Genomic DNA, 18,239 nt, shown 5'->3' with positions numbered 1-18,239 from the left:
TCCTCTCAATGTTTACTACACTAGTAAGAGTATCTTCAATTTGTGAGGCGTTCGACTCAGTAGTTGGTATTGCTCTAAATTTAATTTTATTAATTAGTAAAATTAATTAACTAGTTTATGTAAGTAGAATTGGTTTGCACATGTCATATACTCACATCATTTAAATTTCAAAAATTCAAAATATATACCTTGAAAAGTCTCCCTTCTACTTCTGTTCCTCAATTTTTTCCTCTCCCTGAAACAACATTGGTTACTAATCTCTTGCTGTTATTCCCAAGCAGAAAACAACGTCAGTGTTGTTGTCCACCTTTCTGATGTTAGGCAATGCCAACACAAAGGAAAAACATTGACTCAAGTATAGTACTAGCTAAAGTTCGTATTAAGGTATTAGCATGGGCTCAAAAAATCAATAATTGCAAAACTCTTGGTAACTATATTAAAGGGCAAACGACAAATAGGAAAAAAAGGCACATATGACATTTATGGTATATGCTGTATTCAACTGTGTATTTGTAATAAATAGATTCATAATATTGCCTTCACTCCATGTGTTAAATCAAATATTGCTTTTTCAATATCAAAAAATATTCTGAGTCAAATTTATGGTAGAATCATAAGAATACAGTAATAAATAGGTCTTTGACAATTAGTATATAGTGATATTTTTTAAAATATCTGCTCCTATGCGAGCATTTGACCCAACCAACATTTGCCTCTTGCTCTGGAGCTGTGCCCTCAGCATTGTAGTTGTGGTTATTCTATTAATTGGGGAGAACTCCATGAAAAACTAGAGAATACAAAGTCATAGTTATACTACATGATGCTTGTTTTTCCCAAATGCTCTTGGAAAAGTGTATATGTTTAATGATCTACCAAAAGACCATTGACCTTCTGGAACCACTAAATGTTCAGAGATTTCACAATTCCCTTCAGAGCCACCACATGATTCTACCACTGGTCTGAAGTGGACTAGACCGCAGTGTTTATAGTTGAGTGGAACTTCCAGAAGAAGTTAGTTTGTGGGTAGCCAGTAATATAGGCGGGAACTCGGGAAAACCTAGTCAGTGATACATACAAAATAATAATTGCTGACATTTCCTTTGCAATGGACCAGGCACGGAGCTGAGTTTTTCCATTGTGTTACCTCTTTAAATTATTGCAACAATTCTAGATAAGAGATAGGATTATCATCCACATTATGCAGATAAGGCACAGAGCACTTAAGCAACTTTTACAATGTCACACAGCCAGTACCGTATACTCAACACAAAATCATTTTTGATACTGAGTTCAGGCATTTTGGTGCAAATTTTGGCACAAAGTTTGACCACTACTCTGTAGCTATATACCTAAGAAGACAAAAATTTAAGAAAATAGTATATAGAGAAAGCAGGACCCAGCATATAATCTTGGAGAAAGCAAAAAGTAGAAAAACTATTAGAGGCACTGGAGAAAATTCATATTGGAGAGAACTCAGAATGCACCATGTCATGAAAAGTAAGGGAAAGATAGAGGTGTTCATCACCTTTAAATGCTAGGGGATGTCATGGAACATTATAAAAAGTAGAGAACCCTGAATTCAGTGATTTTTGGAAAAGCAATTACAGGCCAGTGTTGGAGGCTGGAAGCCAAAGTCCAAGGGACTATTGAGTAGGTGGAGGTAGCAACTATGGTTTACTTTTCCAAGATACTTGGCAGCAGGAAAGAAATTGTATAGATGTTTGACAGGGTAGCAGCCTTAAGAGAAATTTTCATTTTAGAATAGAAAAAAATAAAGCATTTTTGTAAGCTCAGAAAAAGATACTGTCAACAGGAGAAAAGGCAGAACCAAGAAAGAAATGAGCATATTGATGGAGTATGCCTGTAAATGGCATGAGAGTAAGAATCCAAGAGAATCCTTGGAAAGAAAAAAGAATACCATAGGATCTTAATGCTGCTGTCATTCAAATTACTTGCACTCTTTATCTGTTCTGTTTTTATAAGTCTAGCACTTTAAAATACCTCCTCTAGATATTCAACTGGTATATGAAAGAAAGACAACTAGAGACAAAACCAGAAGAATTAAGCAAGACGGATATATTACTTAGCACCATTTGGTTGCAACTAATACTGGCTTAAGTGTTAGTTGCAACTAATACTAATACCTAGTATTACCAGCTTAAGTATAATAATGAGGACTTTATTAATAGAATGCTGGAGTGTCTCATAGCAAAGATTAAGCTGGGCCTCAAGAATGACTTTAAAATATGGTCTGAGGCTGGGCGCGGTGGCTCATGCCTGTAATCCTAGCACTCTGGGAGGCCGAGGCCAGTGGATCGCTCAAGGTCAGGAGTTCGAGACCAGCCTGAACAAGAGCGAGACCCCGTCTCTACTAAAAAATAGAAAGAAATGATCTGGACAACTAAATATATATATATATATATATATATATAAAAAATTAGCCGGGCATGGTGGCACATGCCTGTAGTCCCAGCTACTCGGGAGGCTGAGGCAGAAGGATCGCTTGAGCCCAGGGATTTGAGATTGCTATGAGCTAGGATGATGGCACGACACTCTAGCCAGGGCAACAGAGCCAAACTCTGTCTCGAAAAAATAAAATAAAATAAAATATGATCTGAATCACTGTGGAGAACCTCTGTAAACAGTCTTCTCTCTCAGTCTGTTTCTGCTCTTACAGCACTATACTGTAGTTTAACTTTCTTTGCATCAAGTGCAACAGAAGAGAAAAATGGATGCTGCCAATAGCTTCAAAGCTGACATTCCATTATATAAAAGTATAGAAACTCATTTGAATGGGAGCATTTTGATTGGCCCAGCTTATGTCAGGTGTCTACCGTTGGACCAATCATCTGTGGCCAGGTGATATGGTTATATTTTATGAGCATGCTGCTTTGCACTGCCAACTCTGGTTGGTTTTACGGATAGTTCCTAGGAAAATTTGCAAGGCGGGCTAGGAGGTAAAACAACTGTTTTCTACTAAACAGGACAGACAAGGCAATGTTACAGGATGAGAACTGGGACAGTTTCACACAAATTTCTGATATTTTCTTGGCTTTCATTTTCTTAAAAGAGAAGAGTCAACTCAGCTTGCTTACACATACCAAGTCATTATGGCAACGCAGTTCACACCTAGGGCATTGCAAGCATATCTCATGTGTTCAACAAGCACAGATTGAACACTTACTATGTTCCAGGTGTAGCTTAGTGTTGGTTTCACTGCAAACCCACTGAAATTGACAATTAAAATACATGTAAAGATATGGGAGAAAACAGTGAATGCAATTCTTCTCTAGCTACTACTTTAATGCCAGGAAAACAAAATCCTCATACTCTAATGTCATTTGGCACAGAAAGATAGGTGACAAATTCAGGGATAATAATTACCAGGCTTTCTCTTCAGCATGTGTTCTGCCTCTATTGCTGTTATTTCAGAAACTGTGGTGAACACGTGAGCACAATGAACAGAGGCTCGCTCCATGCAGTACCTGTGGTAAATCTGCCTGTCCCCAGCCTCTTTGTCTATGTTAAACTGTTAAAAACAAACAAACACACATTTGCTTGCACTGTTCTTCTACACGAGCAAAACAAAATCACACATTTCACAAATTATCTTTCCTCAAGGCTTTGCAAAATTTTATGATCACAAAAAAGTAATGAAAATTTTTATTAAACCCATTGCCAAAATACATAACTACTTATGCTTAAAAAGGCGTTACTTACTTTATTTCTCATTCTAAACAGCTATTTAACCCCCTAAGTAAATGATGTTTCCACTTCGCTGTAATCAGATAGAATTCTTCAATTTTTGGCATTTTAATTATACTTTTACATATCCCACATTTTATAAATATTGAGCTAATTGTTTTCCCCAAAGACCTTATCATATTTTCCCCGTGAACAATGAAACAGAACTGACATTAAACTTGACATTGAAAATAAGGATAATTATTATCATCCTTAATTCACCGAAAGGGAACCAGAAAAAGAGAAAAGACAAATGCTTTTCCATAGTTATATAATCTTTTTACTTTACAATTTCAAAGAGTGTATAAATATTCCAATTAGATATTGTGTTAGATTGTGTAATCAGCTATCATTCTGGGCGCCTCAACTTAAAAAAAAGCCAAATCTCCAACAATCACTTAAATAATCGGCAATAGTGAGCTTTTGCCATTTCACTTAGTCACTGAATGTTGTGTCTCACATAGCTGCGTATAAAACTAGCAGTGTCTAAGAAAAAATAGTGTATAGAATTTCTGGCATTATATCAGCAGAGTGCTTTTTATAGTAAAGATTATTAGTAGCTCTTCAACAGTATTATGTCAGGCACTCCTCTAAGCATAATATCACATTTAATCCTCATAAACCACCAAGACATATATTTTGTCCACATCTTATATAGAGAGAAATTAAACATTGTAGAGGTCAAGAAACTTGTCCAAGATCACATTCCTAGGAAATATCTTAGCAGAACCCTTAACTGATCCCTGATGAGTCTGACTCCAAACCTTGTACTCTTGTACTCTTATCTGCTTTTACATCATTTAGACTCCAGTTATCAAGTCATTTCCAATAATTATAGCATTACATAGAGAAAAAGACCCATTACATGATTCTAATGAATAGGACAAGGAAATTCCTAGAGCATTCTTTCATGACTGTAATATTTGCAATCATCTCTCTGCAAATGTTTGAATCGGGGCTCTATATGGCATGCTTGGATTAGCAGGGATTTTCTTAAAAGCTCTAATATGGCTTGTCTGGTGCATTTAATCAAATCTCTCATTTAACCAACATTTGTTGAGTAATTATGTGTATCTGTTACTTTACTGAGCTTACAAATTAGTGGGAAAACAGGTAAAAGTTAGGCAGAAATGAGTATGTTCTGAATGAGGTATAGGATCAGAGCACCACTGATTCTAGCTGAGGACAGGGAAAAGTATCTCCTACTATATGGTAAGTGTTTGCATTGTCAGTATCACCTCTAGAATGTAAGATTTTGAAGTGCCAGGACCATAACTGGATGACTAAAATGGTATTTGGACTAAGACATGAAACTGTAATTTGGGGAAAGTTATTTTGAGCTGAAAAATTGGTTTCTCTAAAGAATAAGTATATAAAGTATTACGGCCTGTGCAAAAAAATAGCAGGACATCCGAGGTGACTCTATCATTGGGTGTAGAATGTAAGAGACAGAAGCTGGAGGGATGTCATAGGGCCGGATTACCAAAGTTCCTGAAGATGAGACTGGGAAGTTAGCCTTTGTTCTGCACACAATGGAAAACCACGCTAAAAGGCTTCATTTAGTGGTGTGGTTAAAGCATAGGCTATGTTTAAAAAAAATAACTCTGGAAAGAAGTATGAAATATTTTCCATCTCATTGAGTTTTTGTGAATTTCAAATGAGATAACACGTGTCAAATGTTTAGAAATGTGCCTGGCACATGGAAAGTGCTCAACAACGTTAGCTGTTATTATTATATTGTTGTTGTTGAGAATAATATTTCACAGATGAGATAGCGTTTAACGTGGACATTTAGAGATGGGAAGATAGGTTTTCTAAGTGAGTAAACTGGAGTATATAAAAATACAGGGGGAGGATGGAAGGGGCCTGGCAAGCCCAGAAGAGGTCTGGATGAGGCCAGGTATATGTGTCTGCTTTTGCCTTTCCCTGGTCCCCTGGGGGTCCCTATCTTTTAGGCCTATAGTTTGTATGGCCACATTTGTGGCTTTACAGAAACCCTGTTTCACATGTTGTCTGCCTTTCCACATATTTAAAATCATATGTTAAAATATCTGTCTGGTAATTCCATTGTCTAGGACACATCTGGACCTGATTCTTTTTTTTTTTTTAATTTGTGTTTTTTAAAAAATTGGTATTTCAGAGATGGTGAAGGAGTTTTGATTTGACTGGACCTGATTCTTTTGACGATGGGTCTTAGTTTCTTGCATTGTCATGTATCTCATAACTTTTTATAGAATTCTGGGTAAAAGAACAAAGAATGAGGTAAAGTATATATTAACCAGTAAAACACAGTCATGCAACAGAGGAGGGCAACCCTATAACTGAACTTGACTAGCTCAAAACTTGGTCAGAATAAAAGTTAAAATCTATTGAATAATTGTCTATGGTTTCCTTCCCCCATTTTCTAATTCCAAATGACACTGTCCTCAGTTTCCTATCCAGGAAATTCTCTTGATATTGAAAAAAAATGGGGTAAGACGTAAGAAAACTAAAGGCCGTAAGAGAAAAGCTTTAGTTATTTAGCCATTATAGTCAAGGGGATAATTAACCAATGGCTGGACTTAAAAGAATGAGTTTGGCAACATCTTAGAGGTTCTCGGAAAATTCATATGCTGGCTGAAAATGGTTGAAATGCTATTCTAGCCAAAGAATTTTACTGATAATTTAAACAAACATCGGGGTTCTTGTGGATTGGCTATTAACAAAAAGTGTTTTCAATTAGCAATTATTATTTGAGTAAAATAGTTCTAATCTTTCTACTTTCACAACTTTTTACAAAAGTTGAATTCTTTTATTCTTGTTCTCATGTTTGCCCTATTTTTATTTGCCTGAGTCAGAACTTATTGAAACTGATCCCAGGTTCTGCATCACAGACTAAATTATGACTCATTCCTTATGTTGAACTTTTAAAAATGTTTCATGTATATAAAGTTTGGTCAGAGGAAAACTGTAATCGCTGCACAAAAGACACAGCAGTTGCCGGTCAGTCTCTGCTCCCACCTTCCTGGAGCACACTGAGCTGTCATGTCAGGCCCCAGAGTCATCCTTCATTAGCCCCCAGGTCCCCACAGCAGGGACCCAGGAGACCTCTGGGCGTCCCGTTACCAGAGGCCTGTCGCCAAGGCCAGGCTATAGAAAATGTCTGGACAACAGCCCTGTGGGACAGGCCGTGGTTCTAGCATCCAAATAATCATTTCACAACTTATCATAATTAAAAAACAATTTTTTGTATTGCTCAACACATAAAATAAAAATTTTATGTATTTTTAAAAAATGAATAAAAATTAAAAACAAGTAAAAATAATAAAACAATAAAAAAATTTGTGTATTACTCAATACATATAATACAAATTTTATGTATTGGGCAGCACATTAAAAACTTTGTGTTTTTATATATTGCCCAAATTCTAAACCTAGCGTGCTTATGAGGACTGCTGTTGTGAAAAATGATTATGAATTTGACTCAAAACCTAGTTCTTTCCTACTTATTATCTACCAGTCACTCTGCTGGGAAGAATATTTTACTAGAAAAATGTGCTGGGTTCTGACTAAGCTTACATGTATCAACCCATGAGGGGCTTTAAACTAGGGAGATACATAATCATATGTGAAGATAGTATGATACAAATACAGACCTTTTACCAAAAGGATAAGGTTATAATATGTAACTATATACTGTAATGCATTTGTTCCTTAAGAACAAATAAGATTATCCAATGTGTATTAGTTAGTTTTTTAAATTAATTCTTACTATAAAAGATTCTTAAGTATTCTGAAGTGAACTATTCCATATGCTATTCTAATATTTTCTCTTTGACAGAAATCAGTCTGTTCCTCTCCAGGAAACACGGTTGTTGAGCTTATCACAGATCACTGGTTTTCCCTTATTAGCCTACGATTACCATACAACATCGGGAAACTTCTCCACCTTCTGGCTTTCTGAATTCCTTGGTGTGTCTATTTTGAATGTACGCTTTATGTTTATAATTTGACCTTTAGGTTAGGCTGACCTTTTTATAGGGAAGCTCTCATTAGGATCACTCATTGTTCTGCAAATGTTTTCCAGAAAGAACTTTCTTGCACTCATCAAAGTGCAAGAGATAAAAGATAAAAGAGATAGTACTGCAACTTCCCAGAATCTTTATCTGAGTATTATTTATGTACACACACACACACACACACACACACACATATTCTGTGTCATAGAATCCTAGAACTTTTTAAACTGGGAAAGTCTTTGGAAGTCAATTTTTCAACTTTTCGATTTTCCTGATGGTGAAAGTGAACCCTAAATTGTTAAATCAATTTGATTGTTAATATAGATACCAAATCTGCAAAACCCCTGAATATGGTACTCGAATGTTTTGTTAATATTATTGACATGATGATGTAAAAGACATACTTTTATTAATCTGATTTAACTAATAGGAAATAGAAGAAAGAAATCAAAACTGAATGATTTTGGAGGTCTTGAAATAGGTAGTCTCATAAAATGAGCAAACTGTTTGGTCATCAGGACCTACATCCCTGTTTTCAGTAACTGCTGTCCAAACAGAGAACTCCATTTATGTATTGTGGAGTCAGAGGAAAAATCTGACCTATCGACCTACGTGGTTTCCAATCAATTGTTCGCTTGGAGGATACAGAAAGAAAGACTCACAATGCAAGTTTGTACACCTAGAGTCCCTGCTCTTTACCTGCCACTCAGAGCTGTGTGTGCATCCAGGGTCTTCACAGCGTTTCCCAAGCTGCAGGGTAGAACAAGAGCCCAGTCCTATGTCCACAGTGTCTTGCTCCTACCACATCTTTCTGGATCTACTGCTCCAAAGTAGGACAGAAATCAGGCTTCTCACCTCTATACTGCAATCTGAACAAAGTTAAACTATATGAGCTGTCTGTCACCCCAGGGGAAGCTTTGTCATGAATAGTGACTAGCTAAAAGGGCATTGCTGCCATCTGGCTGGCAGATGAAATGCAAAGATCAATACTTACCCTTCAGCTTCAGTGGTCTGAAAGAAGGGTGGGTGAGAGGGGAGGAGGAAGGACTATTCACCTTGTCAAGATGGTTGTAGAAATCGATATTTGCCGCACAGAGATACCTCCCGAGTAGTGTGGCGTGGGTTGTAAATATCGTGGCGATAGGAAGTTTCCGAGCTCGAGAAAGGATCAATCCAGTTCCGGCCTGCCATTCATGGAACTGGGTGATGACATGTTTCCCGTCTGCGTGGTCGGTCACCTACGTCAGAAAAAAGCATTCAGAAAAGTGTTGATGAAGCTTGATCAAAATCGTGGCCCACGTGGTGTCTGTCAATTTTATTGCAATTGAAATGGGTCTAAGTATGCATAAGGATAAATGTTTTTATAGGATTCAGTGGTATGATCATAAAGCCAATGTATTTTTATGTCTCAATCCTCTCAGTGATGGATCAGGTTTATTTTTGTATTCACAGTAAAATAAACGGTAATATTAATAACACATAATATTAATACTAATAAATGGAATAAATGCAAAGCAATCACTCAATAAATGTTCATTAATGGATGAATGAATAATAGCAAAAATAATATTTTTGAAGATATCACTGAACAGTGGAATCAATTATGACTACCCACTTACTAGCTTCTTTTTAAATAAGTAATAAGTGACTCTACCTTTAAGTCCATCTAATTTGAGTTTTCTGTTCTTTGATGCCAAAATAATTTTTACTGACATATTATTTTAAGAATATAGAACTAGGGAGAATGAGGCTAATAACTTATTTAGTATCAAATAGCAACTTAATAACACACTGACAACCCAGATCTAATTTCACTAAACCAAACCAGGTGGGGCACAAGTCTCTTCTCCTTAAAGTTACCTTGTTTCATTCTTACAAAAAATTAAAGTTCACACTCACTCCCCTTACAAGTGGTCCATTTCCTTAAAGAAGGGAGTAGCAAAACATCTGAATTCAGGAAGGCTGGGCAGAGAACTGGGAAGTTTGGAGAGTTAACCTAGAACAGTGGTTATCACACTTAGTGTATGTCAGAATCAGCTGGAAAGCTTGTTAAACACTGATATCTGGTTTCTCCTCCCAGATAATCTAATATTCTGAGCTGGGGGTAAGAATTTGCATATCTTACAAGTTTACAGGTGATTCTGCTAATACTGCTCCAAGAAAATACTGTTTCAGAAACATTGACTTAGGCCAAGTCCTTTGAACTTCAAAGTACCTGATCTTCAAAAAGTTCCTCATGACCACGACCAGTTGTCCAGACCAGCAGCAGCACTCACAGCTGTTAACAGCTGCACAGAGGTGGCAGCAGAAACAGGGCTTACAGGGTAGTCTTAAATGATTTTTCGATGTCTCTATTTACCCTTCGAACTAAAGAAAATCTCTATTTTTGGAACTGCTTTATTTTAGAGAAAATTGGGACTCTCACTTTCTTGCTTCTATCCCCTCTATTTCCCTGTAACAGAAAGGATGACAACACACAGACACATATGCGTGCACACGCGCGCTCACATACACACACACACACCACTTGGTGGTTGGCCTCAGCCTTGGGGTAGTGGCTCAGGGAGGCAGTTTGTAGAGGAAGAGTTGGTCCCACCAGCTGGAGCTACAACAAGACTGCATATCTGCCATTAGGCCAGATTCTGTGCACTAAGCATACACTAAGTGTGACGATACTCTCACCCGTCTTGTCCTATACTGTCACCACCAAAATGAAGCAATAGGGTTGCCTGTCCACCTTCCCCTTCATTTCAAGGCAATTTTTTATGGTGAGTGGAATGTGATTTCATCAGTAGGAGAGATGGGTTAAGGGAAACACACTCCCGACATACAATTCTGTGATTTGTTCTTAGACCACACCCCCCACTGTGCTAGGGGGGGGCTCTTCTACCACCCGGTTCTGGGGCTGTATGTAATCATCTTGAGGCAGTGCAAGGATGCAAAGAAATCTGACTGCCAGACTTTGAGGAGTTAAGAGAGTGCAGACCTGGCTCATTTTACAGGGACTGGTTTCCAATGCTCTTGCTTTTTTACATCTATGGCATATTCCCCTACAAAGAACTCCTCAATAACTGCCAAGACCACTTCAGCCCTTAGCAAATAACAAACATATCTAAAAGCCACTCTAGTTGCACAAGTACTTACGCATAAACAAACAGAATATTTCAAGCTGTTTGCCACTCTTAGGATTTTAGAATTCACTTACATAGTACATGATGTATTATATACGATCTCTTTATTTCTTGCATAAATGTTGAGTATCATCTACGTAGCAGGTGATATAATTCAATGTTTTATATACATCATTCCATTTAAATCTGACATGAGGTAAACAGTAATAAGCATCATTATTACTCTGTTCCAAAGGCTGGTTTTTGGTATGAGGAATGTGGAACGTGCCCTCAGATTCCTTTAAAATGTATTAGGACAAGCAATAATAGCATCACCTCAAAAATGGTCTTAATCCAAAGATCATGGGATCATTGCCGTGCACTGAGCGCAGTTGTGCTGCTCCTCTGTTGTGACACTATGCAGTAAACTGTACCTCTTTTAAGAACCAGGCAGTTAAAGATCCAAATATCAGCATGTCATTGGCTTCTCGGTCATGATAAGGAATGCCGACACTGCATGCTTCCCAGAGGTCACCCTTCCACCTGTCCAGGTTCCAAGCCGAATAGCCTATGTCAAAGAGCACCACGTAAGGACTCCCTTCAATCAGCCATCTTCCAAAATGTACCTGTCATATAAAGAATACACAGCCATATACTAATATTAAGTATTGCAAGAGCAGAAACTGTAATTGAGCTCGGAGGATATAAAGTGTATGTAGAACTCAAAGCTACATAGAAAAGAGTAGTGATAACACATAGTGTCTGCTGTTTGAACCTGAGGCTGGAATTTGCACACATGCATTCATCTAGAATCTCTAAATTCTTGCCCTTCATTAAATTTGGTCATTTAAAAGTGTCACTCCATGAATTAGTATTAAACGTGTTTGGGGACAGGATTTGTCTTAAGAGTTTTACAGAGCTTTGCCCTGAAAGAATATGTGAATGTGTTGGTTTGCATTTCGAATGCTGTTACACTCGGAAGGGCGTCTCTGAAAGGCAGTAGCGGCTGTATCCCACGAGGCGCCACATTTCTCAGACCTAAAGAATTGGATTTGTTTTGTAAAGTACAAGCGAATCTGTTAAAAACTATAGGCTGAGAGCTAACAATGGAGTGCCCTCCGGAACAAACAGCTTCCCGGAAACGACAGCTTCCCGAATGGCTAAAAGCAAAGCCTTTGTTTAAACCACTCTAGACTACCTGTCCCCATTCACAATAACCTAATAAACATGGAGCTTACATATCTCTGTTTAACCCCTCTGTTTAAATGATAAACTTACCTTAGAACTTAGAGATTCACCTTTGAAAGACTTTGTAACCATTTGCTCACGTAAATAGAATTAGTTAAAGAACCTGTAGAAGCCTTCTGTAAAAGCCTTTTGAAAATCTGTTAACCTGAGAGGAACTACCTGTTGTTATGTAAATCTGTTACCCCTGACAATTGTTCACTATTTTCTATAAGTTACCATGTAAGACCTCATTCGGGGCTTTTGAGACCAACAGAGAGGTCTGAGCCCCCTGAGCTCCCACTTTGCCTATAATCTTTATAAACTTATAAAACTATATCTTTGTCTCAGTGTATTCTTTTATTTCTTCCATTTTCCACTTCTCTCTATTATTTTCTTATCCCTTGCAACTCTACCAAAGGGACCTGGTTTTTTGCAGGGAACACTGGCCACGTTCCCTGCATAAAAGCAACAGACCTAGATTATGCAATCTCTGTTCTTCTGTAGTCTCTGCCCAGGTTGTCCTCACACGCTTTCCTTGCAGGAAAAGGCTGATAGGGTCTCCTGGCATGGCCTTGGTCACACAGGGAGAGCCTGTGTTGGATCTGGCCTGTCAGGGAGACTTCTGCCTTGCTTTTATCACTCCTTCCTAGTTCCACTGTTCATGCTTCTAAAATAAACAGTACTTGACCACACACACACACAGCCCTCCTATGATCTTAAGCTCATGGATATAGGGTTGAACTATAGCCTATGTGTTTATGACAGAGTCATGAAATGTTCTCTATTTTTAACAACCTGGGTTGTGGGATGTAATTTCTACAGTGTCACTTAATCTCCTTTATGAAACAGGACTTACAATATTTCCTGCTAGAAAAGAAGCTGTTTCTGTAAACAATGTGTATGATTTATCTTATCACTCCTATCAAAAAAAAAAAAATGACTCGAAATGTTTGTTGCCACCAGAGGTCTTAACTAAACGTGTTGCCCAAGATACATTATCTTTTTAATCTAGCAGTTCAAAGTCTAATTCTATTACCTTCTTCAAATTGACTTAGATTCCTAAATGTTTTATCTTGTGCAACTTTTAGTGCATTAGCTATCTCAAATTTTTTCCAATTGTAAGTATTAATATATAGTCACTTGTATATACAAGTTTTAACTTCCCTTTTGTTCTCTATATTTTTATAGTAATCTACTTGTTCCTTTGTTTTAATTTTTGTTTTGTGTTTATTCTCCTACTACATGATATGCCACCTAATAAACTACCTTAAATCCTTTCTGGAACTCAACAGAAGCTAAGAGCCTCTGTCCTGATGTAGCTAGGCCTCTCTAGAAAACTGAGTGTGTTCACATTGCTTACCTATTGACACTACAACTCGACCTGTGGCTGAATTTTGCACAGTTTGGAAGCCCAATTTAATTGCCATCTCCTCCCATGGGACTCAGGCATGTGTGGTGATGTTTCTCCCCTGACCCTTCCTTGGCCAACCTTGAAAGACCCTCATTATGCGTCAGTTGTTTCCATTGTAATTTAGTGTTTATCATGCCACTCTTCCAGCCCCAAACAACTTTTTAATAGTTTTATCTTTGTGAAAGTCACTGGTTCATATATTTATACATTATTAATAATATGTAATATTATTATATAATATTTGCTGACTGCCTAATATGTGCCATACGATACAGTGACCTAAGGTCACAGAGAAGTGTTGAAACTACAAAGAGACAGTGTAAAGTAGCTTGTCTTGACTTCTAGTCAGTTCTTGGCTACAACATGAAAACATCCTTACACCAGAAATCCATGTAGAATCCTGAGACCGATCAGTTCCACTGTGTTTCTCATCTCCCTTCCTTCACAAGAATTTCAAATGAGAGCCCCTTGTAACATCTCATTTACTTTTGTCCCAATAGTATAAGACGCACCCTTCTATCACTGTCCTAACTTTCTCTATGAAATATTTTCCTGGTACTCTCGGGACCTCAAGTTCCCTTATAAACGACACATTCTACTCCTTAAACCTTGCATGTACCTTCTAGACCCCATTGCCTGCACAGATATCTCAGGTGAGGGATTCTCATTTATTCACCCCCAGAAACTATATTCCTGGAATGAGTATGAAGGAAAGTTACTATTTTTAAATTTCACTGAAATTTGTAAAGCCTTATTCCTTATTTGTGTGTAAAAACATCTTTGAAATGTATGTTATGCAAATATATTACCTATATTACCTTTCCTTGTTCTACTAATCACTTGGTTACTTTCTGACCTTATCCTAAGCAACTTCAAAGTTTTTTTATGCTGCACAATTAACCTGGTATTGTTAATAGTTACTTGACCTTATTGACTTAGAAGAACTTCATGTCCACCTGATTTCAGCCACCCAAGATCATGGCTGCATGATCCTTATCAAAATCCAAATTGTTCCTCCTCTAAGACATTTCACTTTGGCATTCTGTTACCTGACCACAACTTCTATACTTCTACTTCTCTCACATTGTTTCTCCCAGTGTCTATATTCTTTCTTTTTCCCCTGTAAGACCTCTAGTTCCTGGAAGCCTCCATTTTCTCCTGCATTATCACCTCCTTTCTAGCTTTGCTTCGTTTTCTACCCATTTCAATACAATGGCCCATCGATTCAACTATTAATTCAACGATTCTCAGAATTACCTTCAATACCGTGCCACCTTGACCCATTGAGTGAATGCTAGAAATAACACTAGATTTCCATCTATTCAACTTCCTGCATTGCCACTCAGGTTGTGGATTGCTCCTGAGAAAGTCACAGTCATGTATATCTGTGCCACTGAAGGGTCATGACTACATCTCAAAAATATCCACAAATTCTTTTACGTATTCCTTGAACAGTTTTTCAGAACTTCTTCCTTCAAATTCTCTTATTTCAACACTAGCCTCCTAAGCCTCATAAGATGAGGTTTAACTCCTACCTCAGTAAGATCACCAAAAAACATTGGGTGAGATCATCCTGAATTCTTTACTAACTTATCTCTAGTATTTGCATTCATCCTTTAGTTCCTGTGTGAGTGAAAGGCATGAAGAATCATCCTTTCAATATTGCTTTGGATCTTGTTCCTTCTCCCATCCTTGGTGACTTTACTCCCTTCAATCATCCATTCATTCTGAACTTTCAACTTCTCCCTGTCTGCTAGATATTTCCTTAGGGCAAATAAATATGCTCAGGTCTCACCCATATTTAATAAAACACCAATTCTCAAGACCACATCACCCTGCAACTACTTTATTCTCTTTCGTCATCACAGAAAAATCTCATAGCCACAACTTCCGTATCTTTTTTTCTTACCATTAATTCATTCCTTAACCTACCGCAATCTAATTTAACCTCCCCTTCTCTGAAATTGTACTTAGCAATATTACCAATATTACCAACGACCTGAATGTTGCCAAACCCAATTCCCCCTGGTTCAATGCTTTGTCAACTTCATCCCTCGCTGATGCTTAAAACTCTCTCCTCCCTTGCCTTGACATCACTATTCCTGTTGTGGCTGTAACAAACTACCACAAACCTAGTGTCTTAAAACGACACAGATTTATTATCTAACAGATTTGAAGGTCAATAGTCCAAAATGGACCTCACAGGCCAAAATTAACATGTTAGCAGAGCCACATGCCATCTGCAGTCTCTAGGGGAGAATCTGTTTTCTTGCCTTTTTCTCCTTCCTGAGGCCACCTGCTTCCTTGTTGCTCCACCTTTCATCTTCAAAGCACATCACTCTAACCTCTGCTTCCATTGTCACATCTCCTCTCTGATTCTAATTCTACTTCTTTTCCTCTTAAGAGTATTAGGCAAGTAGCCTTTGCCAGACCCCTAGGGAGACAAAGGAATGGAATGCAAAAGGGGAACTTGCATTCCTTTTTCCCCCTGATAAGGACAAAGTTTATCCCTCCCTAGCCCGCCTGATAAGAACTGCTCGGGAGCGGCAGGATGGATATGACTGGGGCAGGGGTCCTAGGAGCTGGTTGTTGGAAAAAGAATTTATTATAGAGGCTGTTCTGGCCCAGTTACTTACTCCCCTGCCCCCAGAAAAATCCTCTATGAAACCCACTGCTCTCCCCTTCCTGGGATGGACGCTTTTTTCGGCCTCCAGCCGTCTGCACCCAAATGCTCAAAATCAACAGCATTTTGCTAAACCTGAGCCTTCGTGTGTCTCCCTCTCGGCTCTGGACCTAACAAAGAGGACCCTTATGCTTACATTGGGCCTACCCAGATAATTCAGGATTATCTCTCCATCCCAAAATCACATCTACGAAATCCCTTTTGCTGTATGAGGTAACATGTTCACAGGTTCTGAGGATTAGAATTTGGACATCCTTGGTTCTACATCATTGGCTTTGCTTCTACATTTGCAATCTCTGGCTTCTTTTAATGTAGACACTCTAACATATAGATATTCTCCAAGGTTTGGTTCAAAATTTTTGCTTTTGGTTTATAAATTTCCACTGAATAATGTTATCAACACCAAGGACTTCAACTACAACTTACGTACAATGACTTCCTCAAGAGCATGTCTACCCTATAGCCTGCTGTGCTTCAAACCAATTGTTCTTTCCCCTTGGTTTCCACAAGGTGCCTCAAATGCAATGTATTTAAAATCAAGTTCATCATCTTTCTCACAAACCTCCTCTTCTTCCCTAAGTAGGTACGTGATCTTCTCTTGTGAGTTCATGTAAATTGCAGTCTATTTTCTTGCAGCAGCTTACTGAGAGTAGCCCAGTGAATGTGAAGTCAGTTCCTTTACCTGGCAGCCATGCTTATTCATTGTTTCCACTGCTCTTTTGACAGCCTCATTTGCAGGTTCACACTGTTCCACCTGAGTCTTCATATTATGCTCGAAATATGGACCTATCAGAAAATAATTGTCTCCCCATTCATCCGCTGTTGTTTTGGCCTTTGTCTGAATCACAGTATAGATGCCTCCAACTGTTAAAAAGAAAAAAGTTCTGTTATCATTCATGTAAGTAATTCATTTTAAGTGAGAAAAGGATGACAATGAGTTCTCGTTTTTAAGTCACCATTTAAGATCTACAAAGCACAAATTTATGTAATCTTCTAAAGGAATATATTTAACATGTTTTTAAGGGACACTAACAAATGGTTACTATTCGGTTCAGTTCTGGGCATATTTGGAAGCCCCTTCTAGGTGCATGTGAGAGAGCAGCAGGCTGGCAGCAGAAGAGAGGTACAAACATTTCAAGGAAATCTGAAGAGACAAATAAAATAAAGCAGTACTTGGCTTAAAGCTTCATTCACTTTAAAGTATCACAGTCAGGACGAGCAGCCATTCTGATGACACATGCCCTCAACAGTAGTAATCACATTTTGCCTCTTCTACAGTGGTCCGAGAAGGAGCTAAGGTTATGTCCAAGTAACAGCCCCTGTGGCTTACAATTATGAGCAAGTCTCCCAAGCTAAAGAGCACTCCTCTTCTAAGGCACCAAGCAAGGTACCTTTTTTCAAGGGGAAAGAGCTTATAGATTTTGATGGAAGATGCTTGGTCCAACCCTGATGTCAAATTCAGTGACATAAATACAAATTTTTCATACTCATTCAGTATTTCTCCCTTCCTAGAGTCCCTGTTTCATTTTCCCCCTCTGGCATTGCTGCTACCACTGTTAAAACACAAAGCCAGAAAATATGCATACTCTTGGAAAATATGCATACCCTTGGTTCCAGCAAGTCCATATCTAGAAAATTATCCTGGGGAAAAAATAAAAAGAGTGCCAAAATGTACATATATAAGGATGTTTATTGAAACATTATAATGGCAAAAAATTAGAAACAACTTAGATTGAACTAATTGACTCATTTAATGGTTGTAAAGCTCAATTAGCTTATCTATTAAATGGGGATAAAATAATATTTAGCTTGAAGAGAAAGGCAGGTTGTAGCAACAGTATTAAAAATTAGGCCTGGCTGAGAAGTTGATAATTAAGCAAATAAAATATCACTTAAAGGGGTGATTTATAAAAAGGAAGAAATCAGGCAAACAAATGTCATGGGGAAAAATTTCTTAAGCAGAGGTAACAATTACAGCCAAGGCTCTAAGTTGGGAGCAGAGTATGCAAGGGGAGGGTAATAGGCATCTGACAGGATAGGTTCAAAACTCAGTAACCAGGTAGAAG

The 18,239-nt window shown here is 38.0% G+C and overlaps 1 protein-coding gene across 1 annotated transcript in view; it reads right to left on the bottom strand.

Annotated features, from left to right (window-relative positions):
• Positions 1 to 18,239, bottom strand: part of GYS2 (glycogen synthase 2 (liver)) — a 98,725-nt gene that overhangs the window by 64,648 nt on the left and 15,838 nt on the right. The window contains exons 2-6 of the mRNA XM_012640980.1: positions 16,856 to 17,037; positions 11,287 to 11,478; positions 8,798 to 8,980; positions 3,385 to 3,529; positions 2,002 to 2,018 (exon numbers count right to left, since the gene is read on the bottom strand). Coding sequence (XP_012496434.1) covers positions 2,002 to 2,018; positions 3,385 to 3,529; positions 8,798 to 8,980; positions 11,287 to 11,478; positions 16,856 to 17,037 — 719 coding nt within the window. The remainder of the gene's footprint in view (positions 1 to 2,001; positions 2,019 to 3,384; positions 3,530 to 8,797; positions 8,981 to 11,286; positions 11,479 to 16,855; positions 17,038 to 18,239) is intronic.

Source organism: Propithecus coquereli, unplaced genomic scaffold (genome assembly GCF_000956105.1).
Source record: "Propithecus coquereli isolate 6110/MARCELLA unplaced genomic scaffold, Pcoq_1.0 Scaffold16, whole genome shotgun sequence".
NCBI classification, from domain to species: Eukaryota; Metazoa; Chordata; class Mammalia; order Primates; family Indriidae; genus Propithecus; species Propithecus coquereli.
Note: the sequence above shows the minus strand (reverse complement) of the source record. Positions and strands in the feature narration are given on the sequence as shown.